This window comes from Pleurodeles waltl, chromosome 5, assembly GCF_031143425.1.
Source record: "Pleurodeles waltl isolate 20211129_DDA chromosome 5, aPleWal1.hap1.20221129, whole genome shotgun sequence".
In the NCBI taxonomy this organism is placed as follows: Eukaryota; Metazoa; Chordata; class Amphibia; order Caudata; family Salamandridae; genus Pleurodeles; species Pleurodeles waltl.
In genome coordinates, this window is record NC_090444.1 from 793427429 (window position 1) to 793449019 (window position 21591).

General features: G+C 43.3%; 1 protein-coding gene across 6 annotated transcripts in view; it reads left to right on the forward strand.

Annotated features, from left to right (window-relative positions):
- Window positions 1-21369, forward strand: part of NCOA7 (nuclear receptor coactivator 7) — a 934107-nt gene extending 912738 nt beyond the window's left edge. For all 6 annotated transcript variants that reach the window (XM_069234813.1, XM_069234809.1, XM_069234810.1 and 3 more), the window contains 3 exons: window positions 3171-3266; window positions 3391-3464; window positions 18230-21369. In XM_069234813.1, coding sequence (XP_069090914.1) covers window positions 3171-3266; window positions 3391-3464; window positions 18230-18365 — 306 coding nt within the window. In that variant the 3' untranslated portion in view covers window positions 18366-21369. The remainder of the gene's footprint in view (window positions 1-3170; window positions 3267-3390; window positions 3465-18229) is intronic.
- Window positions 21370-21591: the final 222 nt, after the last annotated feature.

Below are 21591 nucleotides of genomic sequence, written 5' to 3' on the forward strand. Positions count from 1 at the left end.
CTTAATATTGTGTTAACACGACTCATGGGCCCACCATTTGAACCCATGCATTCTTGTCAAATCCAGTTTTTAACTTGGAAAGTAGCCTTTCTAATAGCCATCACTTCACTTAGAAGACTTAGGTAAATACAGACGTTTACTATTCAAGAACCCTTTATACAAATACATAAACATAAGGTGGTTCTCCGTAAAAATCCACAATTCTTACCAAAAGTCATATCACAGTTTCATCTAAATCAAACGGTAAAACTCCCAGTCTTCTTCCCACAGCCAGACTCAGTAGCAGAAAGGGCATTATATATGTTAGACATAAAAAGAGCGCTAATGTATTACATTGACAGAACAAAACAATTTCGAAAAACAAAACAATTGTTCGTAGCTTTCCAAAAACCACATGCAGGTAACCCCATATCCAAACAGGGCATTGCCAGATGGATTGTCAAATGCATGCAAACCTGTTACCTTAAAGCTAAAAGAGGATTAACCATTACTCCAAGGGCACACTCCACTAGAAAGAAGGGCGCCACAATGGCTTTTCTTGGTAATATACCAATGACAGAAAGGCAGCCACTTGGTCTACGCCTTATACATTTTCTAAGCATTACTGTGTAGATGTGTTAGCAGGACAACAAGCCACAGTAGGACAGGCTGTACTAAGAACATTATTTCAGACAACTTCAACTCCTACAGGCTAACCACCGCTTTTGGGGAGATTACTGCTTTGTAGTCTATGCACAGTATGTGCATCTGCAGCTACACATGCCATCGAACGGAAAATGTCACTTACCCAGTGTACATCTGTTCGTGGCATGTTGCGCTGCAGATTCACATGTGCCCTCCCACCTCCCTGGGAACCTGTAGCCGTTTTAGTTGCATTGAAAGTGTATATATGTAAATAATTTTGACTTTAATACTCTATGTACATACACATTTACTCCATTGCATGGGCACCTCTAGTATCCTTACTTTAACAACTCCTACCTCACCCTCTGCGGGGAAAACAATCTAAGATGGAGTCGACGCCCATGCGCAATGGAGCCGAAAGGGAGGAGTCACTCAGTCCCGTGACTCGAAAAGACTTCTTTGAAGAAAAAGAACTTGTAACACTCCGAGCCCAACACTAGATGGCAGGAACAGTGCACAGCATGTGAATCTGCAGCGCAACATGCCACGAACAGATGTACACTAGGTAAGTGACAGTTTCCATATATATACATACATACATACACACACACACGCACACACACATTTACCAAAATAAGGTTAAAGTAATGTTATAGTTGACTGAAATATTCATTAACAGTGTTATGTTTTAAACACTAAAAACCATAGAATTTCACTGGTTACAATTGTCTCAAGTATCTAGAAATCGTATCCTAAGGTAACTATAACTCACGCCCCTCCATGCACTATTTTCTCATCTATAACTTCATTGCAAATGTTGCAGTGATATTATTAATGTTATAGAAGATGTAATGAGTAATATAATATGTGTGGTAAATAGCAGTGCAAGGTGAGTTGCTGCAAGAGCTGACATGTTTTTGTTTAAAGCGGTGTGCTACTGAACAGATAATGCACGAAATGCAGAACGAATCAAACATTCACCCCCAGTCACAGATCTGGGTTTAATCCATCAGTTTATTTTGCTTGCCATGCCATTCCAGTTTGGACCCAGCCCTATGCAAATCAACCTTAATTCTGTTCCCCATGGGAACAATCCAGCCCAAACTGGCAGGCCAGGTCCTCCCTAGACCAGAAACAAGCATCTTGGGACAAGTTTCAGGGTAACACCTTTCCTCAGCCAGGCTATCTTGAATCCAGTGGCATAGTGAGCCCGAGACCCACGTCTGTGCACAAGCAGTCACTGTCCATGTTTTTAGTGGTGTACTGGTAAAATAAGCTTTGTGCAAACCCTTGATATATTTTGTAGAGGAATCAATAGGGGATGAAGGGTATTTTATAGAAGCAGGGTCATGAACGTCGGTTCCCAAGAAGGCTAGGGGTAGCGGAAGTGACATCACATAAATGTTTTTTCATTTACATCCACTCACACACACATGCCGACAAATACCCACACTCTCACATAAACACTCACCCTCATGCGTGCACACACCATGCATTTATTATTTTCTTTTACTTACCTCAACTGCTATGGACGGTCATATTCCAGCTACCTGTATTCCATTTTTTATTATATTAATAGTGACTGATATGTTAGTATTATTCACTATTAGTGGAATAAAAATTGACAAAAAAATGAGATTGCAGCCCCAACCAATGTCCATTACAACAATCTGCTCCTGTGTTTCTGGCACCGAATTTGCCACCTCTGAGGCCAGGGGTTGCAAATACAGTGTCTGTAGCTCAGTCATACAAATGTTACAAATTCTGCTCAGCAGCCACACTTTAATGATAAAATGGCAGATCACCTGAAAATGATCACCCGAAGTTGTGGTTAATCTTGACGTTAGATGTGTATTTTGCTACCCGTTTACCTACTATTTTCTGTAATAAAAGGTAAAATATTAAAAGGCACCCTTCATTGCAGGTCCTTGTCGTATTTACGACAGTGTGCATATTACATCGCTATTGTAGATCTATGTGTTTTGGGTGAATGCCATATTGATGCAATTCAGTTACAGAAATCCGTCTGTTAGAAACACAATTACTGAAAATTTGCACTTGGCCTGGGAGAAAAAACTTATATAAACAATTGTCTTATTGAGGAACAGCAGTCACCATCTCTCTTCCAAACTAACGATAACACTCAGTTTCTCACAAACACTAACCCCTTTTTTATTATAACTGTAACTCAAATTCAAACTGTATATGGAAACCTCACCCTTCACTTTAATAGTAGCCAGACTATAATGCTTAAGATTACCCTAACCCTTTTTAAAACCAGTGTTCTTTTTATGATTTTTTTTTTTGTTGCAATGAAGGAAACAAGGATATTTTTGTGTATATTTTGCAAACTAAAATGTTTATTGGTGCCATTTTTCTCCACTAAATTGCCTAAATATAGGTCTTTTTTATTAAATATTCTCTATACCTTAATAATAGCCTCAAAATAGAATGATCGATCTATAAAACAAATGTATTATTTTATCTTCTTCCATGTTTTTCTTCAGATATGATATAATAATGTTTTACTCCCCGTATACTAACAGGTGTTCGGAGCATATGCAACTCATCCTTTTAAGTTCAGCGACCACTATTATGGAACAGGAGAAACTTTTCTTTACACATTCACTCCTGATTTCAAGGTAAGTGCACAAACCTGCTGTTCGCCTTCACTTCTTTTTTATGCACAGTGCAATACTCTTTTTCAAAAAGTTTGCCAAACCTCTGTTTTTACTGAACTGTGATGTTGTCTTTTTGGTTTCACAGGTGTTTAAGTGGACTGGAGACAATTCTTATTTCATCAATGGGGATCTGGTATCTCTAGAGCTAGGTGGAGGAAGGTGAGTCTTCAAAGCAACCTGTACATCTAATGGTTCCACTTTAAGTGTTAAGTGGTGGTATACGTTAAGTGGGTTTCATTGTCACAGTCCCATGATCATTTTCTAATGCAGCAATGTACAGGAAGTGGCTCCAGGCTCGCAATGGATATGTTGTTCACATATGATATATTAAAGGAGATAGTTGTAAATAGGATACATATGCATGAACTTGAGGCTAGGCCAGCATTATTTTATTACAACTGTGCATAGTTTTGTCGTCATCTGTTCCCCCAGAATCTGTCAACATTTCCTTAAAGATTTCAGTCACTCCCTCATTCGAAAATACTACTGGTCACTTCACCCTATTCATCTGCTCACTCTCCACCATTACAAATTAAAATGTGCAGAGGATCTGCTGATTGACTGATTCAGATAACTGTCAGTTAGTGGAGTTTTTGGCAAAGGGGTGCTTCTACAAAACTACCATAACAGGTTCTATTTCTGAAAAAATCAAATAAAAGGGGGAGCTGCGATTGAGTTGTATTGCTCAAAAAGGTGATGTACCACTCTCGGTGAGAGCAAACTTGGCTCACCTTTAGTAGATTAGCATCCGTGAAAAGGCAGCCTTATGAGAAAGTACATGTAGGTTTTGTGGAACTAATAAGCAACACAGTAAAAAAAAAAAATGCTTGCATAGACAAATTAAAGTAAACCAGATATGGGATATTGGGAAATCAATCTTCAGATGATAACTGTGCCTTGAGATGTTACACTGCAAACTGGTTAAATGTACTTCAAAATGATTCAAAAGCCACAACAAGTATTTTTTGTTATATAAAAATATTTAATACCATAAAAATCAAAATTTTATAAATTATCACCAGATGATAGCAGTACTTCTGATGGATAATCTAACCACAGATTGCTCACTTTAGGATATTCTCCATGCCTCATACTGGAACTCGAAAACCTTGAGTAGTACCTCTGCATGCTGGCAGGTGGTGTCGTAGGCTCAGCGTCGACTGTGTCAGAAATGAGTTTGTTGTGCCCACATAAGCGCCTTTCCGGCGTGCTGAAATCGGTTTCTTTCATTTCACACCAGAATGGCTACCTCTGTCGTTATTTTGACCAGCTTTTTTGACCTTTTGTGGACTATTTTTATACAATCACTTGTAGATGTCTGATCCCCACTTACTTTGTCACTTGTGCCTGGGGTCAGGGCACAACTCCTAAGACTAGGTTGAGTGCAAGACCCTGCTCCTACACTCCACCTGCAGAGCCAGCATCTGGGCTGGCTCTGCACTACCCAGTGTTCCTCAGACCCAGAGGGATGCCAGCCAAGTTAAAGGAATTATTTGATGCCAAGCATTCCATTTTCAGGCCACCGACTCCCTCTGGCGCACTTACGAGCCCAAAGTAGCCATGAGGTGCCCTGGCTGAGTTACTGCCGGTGGGCTCTCCCCTGATGCCAGCCGGGCCTTCTGGATCTGCCTCTATATCTGGATTGACACCATCACGGGTGCCAATATTCTCAACAGCCCCATTTCCACTGGCGGATGGGTTACTGTGTCACAATGGTGACCGATATCCTGCCGCAAAAATCGAAATCCCAAGGGATAGAAAGGAATTTAGAGCTCAGTGGCTGGGATATTCATCACCGTTGTGACAGAGTAATGAGTCCACCGGTTCTAAATTGGGCCCAGTGACAAGTGGCATGAAGAGCTGGGTGGCGCCAGTGGCATCAACATCTTCCCTGCCTCCAAAGACATGCTTTGCCCTCTGGGCCCTGTTTCAGCAGAGAACGTATCCTTTGCCGTTGGAATGTGCAGAGTAGCCGAGGTCCTTGAACTACAACTGTCTGTCGTCCAGGTCAAAACTAATGTTTTGATGAAGGTGTTTCACTCAGGGGGCCAGCTCGGCCGAGCCCTTGCTCCTCTTTAATGAGGCCCTCACAGACATTCTTCTGGGGGCCTTAGGAAAACCTTGCATGTGGACTCGTGTATCGCATGATTGCTGATCGCTATCGCTTACTCCTGACGATCCAACCTTCCTCTCCCATCATCCTTACCCAGAGATTCTGTTAGCCCAGGACTCTATGACCAATAGCAACCTTAACACATTCTTTTCCACCCCTCCAGGAAGGAGTTCCAATTGGGTGGATACCTTTGGGAAGAGTATTTTTGTTTCCATCAGTTTTGCATTGTAACAGATACTCCCATGCTCTGTGAAACTTGGACATGCAACTGTCCCCTGAGGAGGGCCACGTCATCCTCAACTGAGCCATGATAGATAGCCAGAATGCAGCAAAATTTGCCATCAGGTGTCGACTGGACAACACAGACTCCCTGGGTTGGGCCATTGCCTCTACGGTTGTGCTCCACTGCTGTGCCTGATTACAGTCCACTGAATTGTCAGTGGACGTTCAGACGCCCCTCATTGACATGCCATTCAATGGCTTCCCTTTGTTTGGTGACGTAGTTGATATGGCACTGGAACGGTTCCCTGAAAGCCAAGCCACCACTAAGTCCCTGGGTCTTTTTGGCTTTCTACTCACAGTAGCAGTCCTTTCTACCCTTCAACAGACGTTCTGGATGCCTGTGGGCGCCCGCAATGTTGGTCTTACCGCCCAGCCCAGCAGACTACCTGGCCTTTTCATGGCTGGAGTTGAGGAGCCCGGAAAAGATGCTAGAGTCCTGCCCATCACGCTATTTAGTCCCCCACCCCTCTGGCTGCTGCATCCTACAGGATGCTTTAGTGAGCCCTCTACACTGCAGTCATCCTCTCAGCACCACTTTCCCCACTGGAGCAACATCACCTCTGAAAAGAGGGTGCTCCAAATTGTGCAGAAGGGTCATGCTTTTCCATTCATGGAAACCCCTCCACCTTTGCCACCATTTCCAGATTAGCTGACTGAGGAGCATCTCTCCTTGCTCTGTCAGGAAGTGCAGGCTGTGTTGGAGCTATCGGGAGGGTGCCAGCACCAGAGACAGAGCATCTCTGGTGCTGTCTCATACTAGATCTCAAAGCCTTTCTGAGGAAATAGAAATTCAGGATGCTGATGTTAGTTCAGGTTCTGTATGCCCACGATCCTGGAGACTGGATGGTAGCGTTGGAAATGCAGAGCTCATATTTCCACATCTCCATCTTTCAGGCCTTCTGGCATTATTTGCTGTTTCACAGTGGGCCAGGAGCATTTCTAGTTAGCTGTGCTCCCCTTTTGCCTTACCAGTGCCACTAAGGTGTTCAAGAAGGTAATGGTGCTGGTTGCAGCACATCTTGGGTCTGGGGTTCCAGTCTCTCTCTACCATGACGACTGGCTACCGAAGGCAGATTCGCCCCAGGCAGTCGTTGCCCACCTCCAGACTATGGCAAAACATTTGCGTTCACTGTGAAAATGTCAGTCACACTTGACTCTTTCTCTGACACATATTTTCTTTTAAGCCATTCTGCATACAGTGCAGTTCCATAACTGCTCTCCGGATTGGAGAATCCAAGACATTCAGGCTATGATCCCAATGTTTCAACCCTAGTCCTGGATTTTGGTGAGACTGTCTCCTAAGGCTGTTGGTTCTGATGACCTCCTGCATCCTGCTGGTGAAGCATGCTCAATAGTATATGAGAGCTCTGGAGTGGGATCTGATATCCTAGTGCGCACAGCATCAGGAGAATCTTTACAATCTGGTCAGGATTTCAAAGGATACTGTGAAAGATCTGCAGTGGTGGCTAACAGACCACAAGTGAGTCAAGGAGAAACCCCCATCCCTTCCCCACCCAGAACGGACAGTGGTGGCCAATGCTTCACTTCTAGGTTGGACTGACCACTTGGGAGAGGTAAAGATCAGAGGGCTCTGATCTCAGGCAGAAACTCAACTCCACATCAATCTACTTGGGCTGAGGGCTAGCCACTTGGCTTTCAATGCCTTCTTTCCCTCCATCAAAAGGAAGTCTGTTTCAGATGTTTAAGAACAACACTGCTGCCATGTGGTATTGCAGTAGACTGTAGTGCCAGGACATTTTCCTCATCGTACAGCACCTGGAGGGATCCTTGAATGGCAGGTCAGACAAACTCAGCCATCAATGCCTTGCAGACCATGAATAGTGAATACATCTGGAGATGGTGCAAGGTTTCTTCCAAGAATGGGGAGAACCTTGGCATGCTCTGTTCACGACTGCCAAGAACTTGCAATGTCATCTGCAAAGTACTCTTGCTCCAAGATGCATTCCAACTCAAGTGTAACTTAGGACTCCTTTTCACCTTTCAACCAATATCATTCCTGCCTAAAGTTCTCAAGAAGATCAGGAGAGACCAGACCCAAGTCATCCGGATTGAGCATGGTATCCCAAGCTCCTGAGCATGAGCATCTGTCCTCTGGTCAGGCTTCCCCTTCAGGAGAATCTTCTGTTGCAGCAGCAGGGCAGGGTACTAAACATAAACCATTGAAGATTGAGTGGCGACAGCTGAGTTTTTTTTTTCTTCCTCCTAAGGTATGCGATTGCATCTTGGCAGCCAGGCATCGCACCACCAAGATTGTATGCAACTGCCCTTGGGATACGTGTGTGGTATTCCTCACACAATGTGCCACCCCCTTTTTTTTTGCTCTTCTTTTGGCGGTATTGCTGTGGCACTGTTAAAGGTTATCTGTAGGCTGTTTTGGTTTTTTAGCAGCTGCCAGATGGGTCCTCCATGTTCAAGTCACCAGTTGTGGCACATTTGTGAAAGGTTTACAGTATTTGTTCCCTCCCACCTCTTTCGTGATGCCTCACTGGGACCTCAGTCTGGTACCTCATATGTTCTCCCATCAAGGTTCTGGACCGCCGCTCTCTGTGGCTCTTCACAATCGACGGTTCTCCTGTTGGCTATCACATCGGCCTGGAAGGTCAGCAACCTTCAGGCTCCATCTGTTCAACCTCTGTACAAATATTTTTTTCCCCAGGCAAACGTTTCCTTTGGACCTGTGCCTCTTTCTTTCGAAAGGTGGTCACCCCCTATCATGTTAGCCAGAACACACATTTCCAACATTTGTTGCCCCATCTCACCCTTCTAAAGAGAAAGAGAGACTCCATGGTCTGAACCTAAAGAGAGCTCTTTCCTTTTTACACTGATCGCACCAAAGACCACTGAGTGAGCATTCAGCTTTTCATTAGGTTCACTGAGGTGACAAAGGCTATGCAGAAGCGGACCATCTCTCGATGGATTGTGCTGTATATTAAGATCTACGTATTGGTGAAGCAGCAGCCCTCAGAGATTGAGGGCCCATTCCAACAGGGCCAAGAACACCACCACTGTTAGTGTGCAGTGTACATCTCCTGGATATCTGCCAAGCTTTCTTGTCGGCACCACTCCACATGTTCATAAAGCACTACTGCTTGGACAGTCAGGTCCATCGAGACAGACATTTCGCCTGCTCAGTCCTCCAGGAATTGTTGGTTTAAGTTAGTTTGCAGACCTACCTCTGGGGAGGTATTGTGGTTATCTGTTTTAAGGTGAAGAATCTGCGGTTAGAAGTCTCTATCGGAAGTATACGCTACTTACCTTTTTTAATGCTTTTTCAGGTAGAGACTCTAACCACAGATTCCTCACCGACCTTCCCATCCTCCTCATTCAGTGAACTCGACTCATCACCTAAAATATTCCATTAGATGCTGCACACTGATCAACCTTTTTTTGCGTGACTCAATGTGTTTATTACACAAATAATCAAAAAATAATTGAGTGTTGCTTATGTGGGCACTGTGACATCACTTTTGATGCAGATGATGTTGACGCAGAGTCGACAGATGCGCCTTACTGACGCACAGAGGTACTGTTAGGATTTTACAGGTCTAGTCTGACTCCTCAGAAATATTCTCAGTTGAGGAATTAGCGGTTAGATAGTCTCTACCAGAAAAAGTATTGTGGAAGGTAAGTAACTTGCTTATCGAGAGCATTTGGCCTTGTTAATTACAGTTGAATAGTTTTCCTAGAACTAAATGAAAAATGTCTGTCTTCAAACTCCCAGATTCAAGAAAACAGTTCAAATTCCTAGTCATTCTCAGCATCCTTAACTTGGAAATTGCCATGTTATATCCTTCCTACCCCTCAGAATGGATCTAAAGTTACCTGGCATTTTGTTGAGAAGACCTAATTCTCTTCCTCCCTTTAATCTTCATAACTAGTTCACTGTTTTCACATCAAAAAGTTGAAAACCAGCAACTTATCCTAACTTAAGCACAAGCATCATTTTGTAATTCTGCTTCTGAAAACATTCCTTTTTTGCTTTTTATTACTAATAACTTTTTCTGTTTGCTAATTTGCAAACCAGGAACAGCCACTCTACAACATACCCAGCTGAGACTGCTAAGTACAACTTATCCGAAGCCTAGCACAAGCATCATTCTGTAATTCTGCTTATGAAAACATTCCTTGTTTGCCTTTTATTAGTAATATAATTGCCTGTGTGCTAGACTTTCTGTAACATGATTTTTTTTCATGTGAAGGTAGCCTCTCCAACATGACACCACACACACTTTGATACTTTTTTTGTAATTTTTACCTTGTAACGCCTGCACCCTTTCAGGCAGTCCCGGGGCATTCAGCCTAGATGCTGCTTTTTAGAAGAGCTGCATTGGGAGTGGCTATCTTGCAACTGGGCATTTGAAAGCTGTGCTCAGTTACATACCTGGGGGCTGCAGGTGTGTTCCCAGTTATCTTTTAGACCATGGTTTACGTTTTCCAGCAGACTAGAAGTAGCATGTCCTTGTGCGGTTGGCTGAGCTGAGCTGCTAGGCGAGCAGAATATGTGTAATTTACCCACGAGGCAACGCAAAGCTCAGCTGTACTTGCTGTCTGGCAGTCACAGCTCTGAATGCCATTTCCTACTCTATACGAAGTTCAAGATCACGAAGAGTTAACATGTTTTAGACTTTTCATATTTGGCGTGGTCTCCCTTAACTTTTTGCCTCTGTTCCCCAGGTTGTTGATTTGTGCTGGACTCTGATTTTGCTGTTTTTGTTACTCTGGGCACTTTACCACTGCTAACCAGTGCTAAAGTGCAAGTGCTCCTTTAGAAAATGTGTATGTAATTGGCTTATCCATGACTGGCATATTTGATTTATTAGTAAGTCCCTAGTACACTGCACTAAAGATGCCCAGGGCCTGTAAATCAAATGCTACTAGTGGGCCTTCAGCACTGATTGTGCCACCCACACAAGTAGCTCTGTAATCCTGTCTCAGACTTGCCACTGCAGTGTCTGTGTGTACAGTTTTAACTGTAAATTCGACTTGGCAAGTGTACCCACTTGCCAGGCATAAACCTTCCCTTTTCCTACATGTCAGACACCCCTAAGGTCGGCCCTACGTCGCCCCAAGGGCAGGGTGCAGTATATAGTTAAGGTAGGACATATAGTAATGTGTTTTATATGTCCTGACAGTGAAATATTGCTAAATTCGTTTTTCACTTTTATAAGGCCTGTCCCTCTCATAGGTTAATATGGGGGCTACCTTTAAATCTGATTAAAGTGTAGATGCCCTTTGGGAGCGGATGGACATGTGGAGTTTGGAGTCTCTGAGCTCACAATGTAAAAATACATCTTTTAGTAAAGTTGATTTTAAGATTGTATGTTTGAAAATGCCACTTTTAGAAAGTGAGCATTTTCTTGCTTATACCATTTCTGTGACTCTGCCTGTTTGTGGATACCCTGTCTGGGTCAGTTTGACAGTTGGGCTGGTTGCACCTCACACTAGACAGTGACACAAAGGGAGCTGGGGTGTATCCTGCATATCCTGATGAGCCATCTGTGCTAGGAGGGAGGGGAAGAGTGGTCACTCACACCTGAAAGGGTTGTGCCTGCCCTCACACAATGCAGTCTCCAACCCCCTGGTGAGTGTCTGGGGCCTGACCTGGGCAAGGCAGGATTTCACATTCAAAAGAGACTTTACTTTGAAGGAGATCTACTTCTAAGGAAAAATTGGGTATAAGAAGGGCACCCAAACCTACAGACTTTAGAAACCCTTCTGGAAACAAGAGGAACCTCTGCCTGCTGAAAAGCTGAGGAAGAAGAGCTGCCTTGCCTGTGACTGTGCTTTGTGGAGCTATCCTGCAGATGCTGCTTCTGACAGAGTAAGAGGGCAAAGACTGGACTTTGTGTGCCTCCCATCTTGAGAAGAAATCTCCAAGGGCTTGATTTAGAGCTTGCCTCCTGTTGTTTGAAGTCTCAGGGACAGCAAAGACTTCTCTCTGCCAGCACCTGGAGTCTCTGGAGAGACTCCTACTCTGCCCTGTGGTGCCCATCCAGTTCCTGGGACCCTGAAAGGAGAAGCTGGCAGCCTAAAGGAAAGGAAATCCACGCACAGAGCGCCGTGCGGGGAAATGATCGACGCGACTCCGCTCTGTGGCTGAAGAAACGGCGCGCTGCTAGCTCCGTGGCTAAGAATCGACGCTTGCCGTAAACGTGACTGAAGAATAGACGCCAGAGCAGGAGAAATGACGCGCAGCATCACTGTTGGAGGCTGGGAGATCGCAACCCGCACTGCGTGGTTTTTGGATCATTGTGCGGCTGAATATCCTACTCAAGCACCGCTGGGCGTGTAAAAACAACGCAAGGCCTGCCCGGACCCGAGAGTGCTGACCGGATCGATGCATCGCTCTCCTGCGGAGAGAAGAAACGATGCGCCCAACCTGGCGAAAGGAGAAACGACGCACAGTCCCGCTCATGAGTGGAATCAACGCATTGCAAGCCTTTTTTGACACGCAGATGCCCGTGCAGGGTTATTTTTGACACACCCAAGTTACTTTTTCACGCTAATAGTGATAGTGTGTGTTTAAAACTACTTAAATACTCTTTTTGCATCTTGATGAATAACTTGACTTGTGTATGGTGGATTTTTGTCTTTTTGGTCTTTTTTTGTTTAGATAAACATTTCCTATTTTTCTAAACCTGCGTTGTCATTTTGTAGTGTCTTCATTAAGTTACTGTGTGTGTTGGTACACATACTTTACACCTAGCACTCTGAAGTTAAGCCTACTGCTCTGCCAAGCTACCAAGGGGGTAAGCAGGGGTTAGCTTAGGGTGATTATCTTTTACCCTGAGTAGAGTGAGGGTCCTTGCTTGAACAGGGGGCAACCTGACTGTCAACCAAAGACCCCATTTCTAACAACATGAAATTTAAACTCACAGATGGTGGCGGTCTCAGGTGGATTAGGGGTAGGCACCACTGCAGAGTCTCCATTGACAAGAAGCCAAAGATTCATTGTGGAGACAAACACCTGCATTAGCACAACTGCTAAGATCAACTAACTGAAGCTTAACTTGCTGCTTGATATCTGCATCCCCCTTTGCAGCCCTCAAAACCACTTTTTCACCTATAAATCTCCTGGTCCAATTCACATCCCCACTGGCTCTCTGTTCGGCACTAGTCCCCACAGGAATAAGTAAAACTGCTCAAATGGAGACCTGGCAAAGAAACTGTCTTCCCGAATCAAATTCAACTGTGTCCAACGTGATCTTTAATATTCTGATAAGTCGTAATGGTTACTACTGTATTTACTGCATTGGTGACTGATCCCAGTTATCTACATAGACCCTCTCCACCAGACACACCCCTGTGTAATGGATAATGCTGAAAGTCATGGGAGATCCCAAGAGTCCATCCAGTATATTGTTATTCTAGCCCATAGGGATGTAGATACCTCTCTTTATTCCTCCTGTATACGTCATTATAGAAGAATGTGGTCTTTTCTCCTATAGTATCCCAAGAAAGGAAATAGCAATTGCTGACCTTCAGGTAACAGAGATGGCACATATCCTTTGTATATTGAACCGTGTGCCATCTTTTCCTCCTTCACTCTTCATCATGTTGAGACGCCTAACCTTTTGGTTCCATTCACTGGGTAGTGGCGAAAACCTTTGCAAATAAATCTGCTTTAATACCTCCCACCTCTGCTTTTTAAATATTTGTGCAGCAATAAGAACACTCTTAATGTGGAATTTCTGTCCACCAATTTTTATAGAACGGTTAAAAATCACAGAAAATGCATTTCCACAAATTACCAGATTGTGCTAGTGCCTAATTTTAGCATTTTCGTTTCTACCCTTTTTGACTTTCTCGTTTCATCCTGAAATGGTACTTCTTTGGTCTTGGGCATTCCTTACGGAACCTAGAGCCTCTAACAATCTCTTTAAATGACTTGCACTTCTCACAGATTGTTCCTTCTGATCAACCTGTACTTAAGATTATTAGTATATCAGAGAAGTAACATCGTTCCCTAGCTTGCTTCTCGATGTAGTTAACCCACTGAGAAAGCCCAATATTGCATCCTTTTTTACCATATCTTCTGGTGCTTTTAAAGCCAGCCCCTTGCCTCCATAGATCTGTAATTTGAAAAGTCTACATTGAATTATCCTTCTTTCTACATGGTAAATCTCGGGGCCTCTGATCTCGATTTCTGTGCAGTATCCCATTTCACTATGACTAGTCCCACTCCTAGGAAGAATTGTTCATATCTATTAAGCCCCACATATTCAGTTGGTGAAAGATCTGGAACAATGCGTCCGGAACCACGGCTGCGTTGTTCACGCAAGCGGAACAACGCTTGCCTGAACGCAGGCCTTTTTCTCTGCCCTAACCACACATGCAGTGGTTAAGGCAGAGAAAAAAGAAGATCCATTGTGAGAGGACACGATCAGGTAAGTGGGGCTGGGGCAGGGTTGGGGTAGTTTTTAGGGGGGGGGAGGTCAGTACTGTGGTTTTTAGGGCGGGGTTGGGGTTATTTTGTTTTTAGGGGCGGGGTGGGGAGTCGGGGTAATTTTGTATTGGGGGGGTTGGGTGATTGTATTTAGGGTGGGTGGGGGGGTCAGGTTTTTAGGGGCCTGGGTGAGGGAATTGGGGTAATTTTATATTTAGGGTGAGTGGGGACGGGTTATTAGGAGTGGGAGTGGGGTGTTGGGGTAATTTTATATTTAGGGCGGTGGATGGGTTTTTAGGGGTGGGGTCGGGGTATTTTTGTATTTAGGGCGGGTGGGGTGTCGGGTTTTTAGGGGTGGGGTAATTTTGTATTCAGGGCAGGTGGGGAGGTCAGGTTTTTAGGGGCGGGATGGGAGTTGAGGTAATTTTGTATTCAGGGCAGGGGGGATCAGGTTTTTAGGGGTGGGTGGGGGTTTGGAGTAATCTGTAGTTAGGGCAGGTGGGGGTGGGTTATTAGGGGTGGGGGTCGGGTAATTTTGTATTTAGGGCGGGGTAGGTTTTTAGGGGTGGGGTGGGGAGTTTAGGTAATTTTGTATTAAGGGAAGGTGGGGGTCGGGTTTTTAGCGGCGGGAGGGGTTGGGGTAATTTTGTATTCAGGGCAGGTGGGGGGGTTGGGTTTTTAGGGGTGGGGGTTGGGGTAATTATGTGTTTAGGGCCTTGGGGAGGTTCGGCGTTTTAGGGGCGGGGGTTGGAGTAATTTTGTATTTAGGGAGGGTTATTAGGGGTGGGGTGTTGGGGTAATTTTGTATTTAGGGCATGGGTAGGTTTTTAGGGGTGGGGGTCAGGGTAATTTTGTATTTAGGGCGGGTGGGGTGGTTTAGGGTTTTTAGGGGCAGGGGTGGGGGGTTGGGGTAATTTTCTATTTAGGGCAGGCGGGGGGTCGGGGTATTTTTGTTTTTAGGGGTTGGGTAGTTTTATTTTTGTGCGGTGAGAGTCTGTTTTAGGGCTCAGGTTGGGTGGGGGGGCATTGGGGTAATCTTTTAAGGTGGGAGGTCGGGGTACTTTTGTTTTTAGGGTGGGGGGTGGCATTCGACTTCCACGCATGCCGTTTCCACACATGCCTTTACTAGGCATGCCTTTCCAACGAACAATTGTTGGTAAAGGCATGCGTGGAAACAACACGGTCGTTGGGCAGGCATGCGTGGTTGCCACATGCGTGGTTCCATCATACAACCATTCAGTTGTATTCTTTAGGGCTAAGTTAGGCGTATGGCTAATATGTTGGTCAAGTGTTTCTGTAAATACTCTCTCCACTGTTCCCCAGGATACCTCTGTGAGCCTACAATCCCAGAAAGTAAATTCAAACAATAACTCCGTCCTATGTTCTGCCTGTGTGTGAGGAATCCCTACACATGCCATAATCTCTGCCCTATATAATAAACTTTATGCAGGTAGATACCGTGTATGAGGTGATACCTCATAGCACTAGCTATTTCTCTGGGTCCCATCTGGGCCACTTGCAGATTTGCATCATCATGAGAGTTAAGAACGGATTCCCAGTTGGCCTAACACCTTGAAATGTATCACTAGAACATACACACCCTCAATAACCATTTCCCTCTCAAGAATAAGAAGACGGTGAGCTTTATAGTAAACCCTGTTGGTGGATCCTTGTTTGGCAGGGAGGGCAATAGTGCATGCCTAAACTGCACGTCTGATTAATTGGGTCTGAAGTAGTCCTAACTGTTCTGTGTGTTTGGTAAAACAATGTAATGGTGGTGTACTTACAGCACCACCTAAGCTCTTACTTCTGCCCTGGCCTTGCTTTCTTTCCACACCATGCCCCTCTGCCTCCATGGGCGTGCCACTTCTGCTCCTGGCTTACATCATGCACCCGCATTGGGCTTACCTTTTCTGCCCTTGTGCTTCTTTAAGCCCTAGCATTAATGCTTTCCTTAGAATTATCCTAAAAAGAAAGCTGACCCTCCGCCATGGCTGTTCATGCTCCCTGGTCGTATCCTTGTTCTAAGCACCTATCCTGCTTTTCACTAGGTATTCCTGTAATCAACATATTGCTGATGTTACCCAAAGAGCACTGCTGCATGCAAAGATGCACAACATTTAATCTACGCCTACGTAAAATGCCCACAGGATAGATGCCTATGCCCTAGTACTGAGGAGTGAGGACAAAACTTTAGCAAAGCAATTTCTTGAAATCTTGACAATTCTTTGAAACAAGAGCATGTTTTGTATCAGTAGTATTGTACTATATGTCAGACTGTTTTCCTGACGTATGGATATCACAGCATTTTTGTTCTTGACACAGTTGTTAAATGTGTAATATTCTTGCTAACTCTTTAAAATAATTTGCTGGTTTTGTCCTTGCAGTCTTGCTTTTAGATTCAAAGTGAATTTATTACGTATCCAGTTATTACTTATTTTCGAATAGTACCCTGTACTTCCCTCATCTACTACTATAGCGTCTAATTTTTTATTACTTTTTGTCTGAAAAAGACTTGTATCTTACATTCTTGAGGTTTTTCTTTTTGCCTGGTCAGCCCAGGAGTTATCATTCATCCTGATGGTAAGGATGAGTTTACCCTGTGACCTAACTTGGTTATAAATATGGATAACAGTGAATAGCGGGGATGTATTTCACTGAGGGGTTCTGAGTGTCCTCAAATACACAAGTGGAGCAAAGCACAAGTTGTCTGTGATGTCACCCTGATCCCTTAGGTGAAAAACATCAGTTATTAACTTTTAATGCATCTTTAAATTTTGTTGCATATGCTCTAACCACTCCTCCTTCCCCCCTCCCCCAAAAGTCGTCTGATCAACTTTCACCACCCACTTCGGGGCAGAGGAGCAAAAGGGGATCCGTACATAACATGACCTGCATTCCCAAAATTTGAAAACAATATTTTCGGCTTCCTGCCACACTCATACCCATCACCCTCTAAATTTAAAATCCTCACCCACACAAATTGAAAATAATGGTGTACTGCCACTCGCCTCACTCTCTTCAACCCTCTCCCTCTAACCCCACAAATAATAAAAACAAATCTTGTCTCTTGCCACCCACCCCTCTACCACCCTTCGTGCCTTCGCTCCTCCTCCCGGTCAAATCTATACCAGTGTTTCTGTGAGAGCTGTTAACACTGCTTTTTCTCCCCTGTCAGCATGAGTCTACAAAGGCCAGTGCTGATAGTGGATTGTGACCCTTGGTGCATGCACCTCTCTGCCCGTTTGCTTCCCTTGGCCTATGGGGACCTAGGAGAGACAGAAGGCAGTGGATGACACAGACAACCACCGTTCCCCGCCTCACTCCGCTCTTCACGTACCAGGATGAGGTAGCAAAACAGGGGATGCCAGCACTTCCCCAGGGTACTTAATAGTGAGAAGCAAGTTTATTTTGTTTCCCACTGTTACCTCATAGCCGTGCATAACTGGATTTCTATCCAGTTACTTACACTAATATCTTCCAATGGTAGCTATACATAACCATAGGTTTTATGCTTCCTTGGTTGTTGTCCCTATGGTCTGGTGGGCAGGAAACCTTTCTATTGCTGTTCTGCTAGGTAGTTCCCTAAGTGAATTGGACGGAAGGGGGTGGACAGTAGCATTGTGTGCATGTCCATTTTCATTTTGCCACTTGGTGGGGTAGCAAGGATTGTGGTAGAGTTGCAGCTGAGTGTAGCTGTTGTGTGTGCATGCTTGCTTGGAAGCACTGTTTTCACTGGTATGTGAGTAAGAGTCCAGAAGCATGTGCACTGGCCACCAAGTGCTACCTTCCAAGTTTAATCACTGAGTACTTTTCCAGTCCTCTTGTGATGTGAGACATGAGGCATATCTTCCCTTCCAATATTACTTTAATTGTATTTACAGGTTAATTTCAAGAGTAGTCGCTTGCTCTGTGGGGCCCGTCTTTGGTCACATTGTCACTCCCATTCCCCAGCACTTTTGCTGACTTTTACTCAGTCACTTAGTAATCCAACATTCACTCAGCGTGCTTTCGCACCTATGATGCTCAATTTGATTGCATTGCTTGTTGAAAGTGAATTAATGGCTGATAATAATTAGCAGCAATGTGTAACGTGTTGGTCTACATTCTCATTCCCTACAGTGGAGGATTTGGTCTTTGGTTGGATGCAGATTTGTATCATGGCCGCAGCAAACATTGTGAGACCTTCAACAACGAGACCCTCTCCAAGAAGGAAGACTTCATAGTGCAAGACGTGGAAGTGTGGACATTTGAATAAACTGTCAGACATGGGACAGAAACACGTTGGGTCTGTGAACACTAATTCAGGAAGATGAAGATGCTCTATTTCAACATCAGATAACTTGTTGCATTGCCCGAAACCTTCATTGTGAAGCTGCGCCGACACGTACTGAGCAATCGGTGCAACCACACCCGAGGCAAACTCATGCGAGCAGAACTGGAGACTCGTCTGCAGTGGACAAGATTGTGTTAAACTGATCATCTCTCTCCTTCACATGAAAAAAGGAAATGATAATGGAATGTTTTAACGCTTTTTGCTAAAGATGGTTGCTTCTTCTGCAGGTGCAGTAAATGCACACCAAGAGCAGACTGGTCAGGTCCCCGGTTGGGCAGGAACGGTCGGGGCATAGATAGTTTGTTGCTAGCCAAAGAAAAGGGCTTGGAGAAAAAGCTTTCCCTGAGAAAGCTTTTACTGCCACATATTTGCTACAAAGATTGTGCTTTTCTTTCAGTTGTAAAAAGCAAGTATCCATCGTTTCTCAAATGAGCAAGTATATATTTGAGAAAGGGTAAAATAATATTTTAAAAAAAGGTTAATCTATTGGCTGACATTTTTTTGGTGCATACGCACTTTTTTTTTGGTTTGACGAAATGTAAATTTGAGTTATGTAATTTGCACATCTGAAATCTCCATAGGTCCAAAAATACAACCTACGTGTTTTTTAAAGGTATTTATTATTTTTATTTCAGAAACATGTAATATTATTTTTTTTAGCAGTTTGGGCCCTGTTTTTTTGGGTGCTTGGAGAACATGATTCTGAGCTGGCTTGTTGGCATCTTTTACAAGCACTAAGTGCATAATTCCAAATGAGCCAAGAGAGGTATGCCAAGCTGCCAGCCTCCGTTGGTAGAGATGCAGTGCTGTTCTTGTGTAGCTAGTGGCAACTTTACTGGTCATATGTTGATAAAATGACTAAGTTTAGGAAACGCAGGACGTTTCCATCGAATGTTTGGTGAGCTGAAAGTAACCTGTGGGTCCAACAGCATTTTTAATAATGTAATTTTAAATATTTTAGGTTTTATTATGAGTAGTTTTAATTTTCAGCGTGAACGTGCTGGCAGTGTGATGGAAGGGCATTCTTTGGTGCAGGTGGGCACAGATCACACATGTTCTAGGACTGTGTTAAGTTTTTATGATTAGCTCAGCGCAGGAAGGTAGAAATGCTTTGACGTTTATGCAGTTGTTGTTTATCCCAACATATGAAGGTGTTACAAACTTCTGAATGCCAGTGCTTCATTGAAACTGTGTGCTTAATTTGGTATGTCTGTGTATTGAACATCCCAAGCTTGACACCAGGTGAATTTGTGAAAATGGTATAATATCTTTTTTGTAAATGATACAAAATATTTTTCTTGAGAAGAGAGTATTGGTGATAACTTAAGTGACTCAAGTTAGTAAATGAGAAAAACTGACAATATGTTAAGATTTCAGGAAACTGAAAGGTTGCTGGTGGTTATACTCTGCTTCTATGCCCTCTTGCAGTATACCATAAAATGACATACACAATCGACTTGTATATAAAGAAAGTTGTTATTCATTGCCCTTTGTAAACTGAAAATTGAGAAAAAGGAAACTAATTGTAATGTCCGGGTGCATTGGGCTGAAAAACAGAATGACCACTTACTAGAGAAAAGAAAAGCCAAATTCACATGTTGTTGCACATACATACATATGTGCATTAAAACAGAAGACTCTGCTGCAAAGGTTAATTCCACATCCTGTTTCACAGAACTAGGTCTGATGTTTTTTTGTTTTTTTTTTGGTTTTTTTTTTTAATGAGATCGATTTATGAAGGAGGAAAATCCGCCGTTGCCCAAGGAATTGTTCCATTCACAAGTTTAGGGATGGGGTGAAGTTGTAGGTGTTCGTGTTTGAGGTGAACACCCAAACTTAGTGGCTATGCCCAGACCTCTTGCTGTTAGTTTCCCACCATGGAAATCCAGCGAAATAGTCACCAGTACAAAAGGCAGAATTAAGTACCTTTCGCCAGAATGAGATGGGACATGGAATACTAATACATAATGGGACTGGGAAGAGTTTCTTCATCCACTAATATGTTTCCTTCTGAGGAGAAAATAAATGACCTCTTACTGGACATTTCATATCTACCTTATACATGCAGAAGCTCCTATCACGTGGGTATTGTGTGTGCAAGTTTATTCAGTGTGCATACATTTTGCACATTTGAATATTTCGAGAAATCAATGTTTGCCGTACATTTCTTGAAGTATGCGTGGGATTCTTTATTAATCTTCTAGTTATTTTAGAATCACGAAAAGTTAAAATCTGCTCCAAATTTAGGATTAACCGTTTGGGAGTATATTTCGACTTTTTGAGCAGATGCTTTGTCAATGGGTCTAAGCACTAGAGGTGCCACTCTGCCTCCAAATGCAGGAGTTCGACTGTGATAGATAAAAAGAAGAAAAGAGGACGAAACTGAAAGATAGTGTACTTTATAGAAGCAGCCTCATGGTATTTCCATTCCATTGGTTGTAGGGCTTGCAGTAGTCTCTTGCACATTTGGTAGCTGTTAAGCTGAGCTCTGACCGACCTGCTTGTTTGCCAACATTTTAAATTCGATTCACAAATATTGATTTTATATGGTCTATTAACACGCAGATTTAGTTCTGTCTAACATGCTGTAAGAAGCTGGTAGGCATAATATGCCAACAGAACTTTCAATGGTCATTTTAAAACTTTTCTTGAGCTACCATTTAACCATGTGTGAGTGTTTTAAAAAATCTGTTTAAAACACTTTTTTACTTTTTTGCAAACCATTTGTGCGATGAAGCTAAACAGTGTGTCATATTTCATACCATTTTACTCATTACTGCTGATTATGCTTTTGGTCTGCTTGATAAAACACTGTCTACTTTAAAGCATTGTTAGATCGAAAGTACATTACCTACGGTCTTGGAATACACTGAATATATGTAATGCAGTGCTCTCAATATTTTAAATAAAGGGATTTATGAATTGACATTTGTGATGCTTGATGTATATGGTTCACCCATCTTTTTCATATCATATGTACTGAAAAATGTAAAGCACACAGCAGTATAATTAGGCTATCCTGTTTTAGTTTTAAATCTATTATAACTGATTACATGCCTACAAAAGTGAAACAGCCGTCAATAAATGTATAAATATAAACACCTCTGCACAACCACAAACTAAAATTCCATTCAAAAGGGGAAAGTGA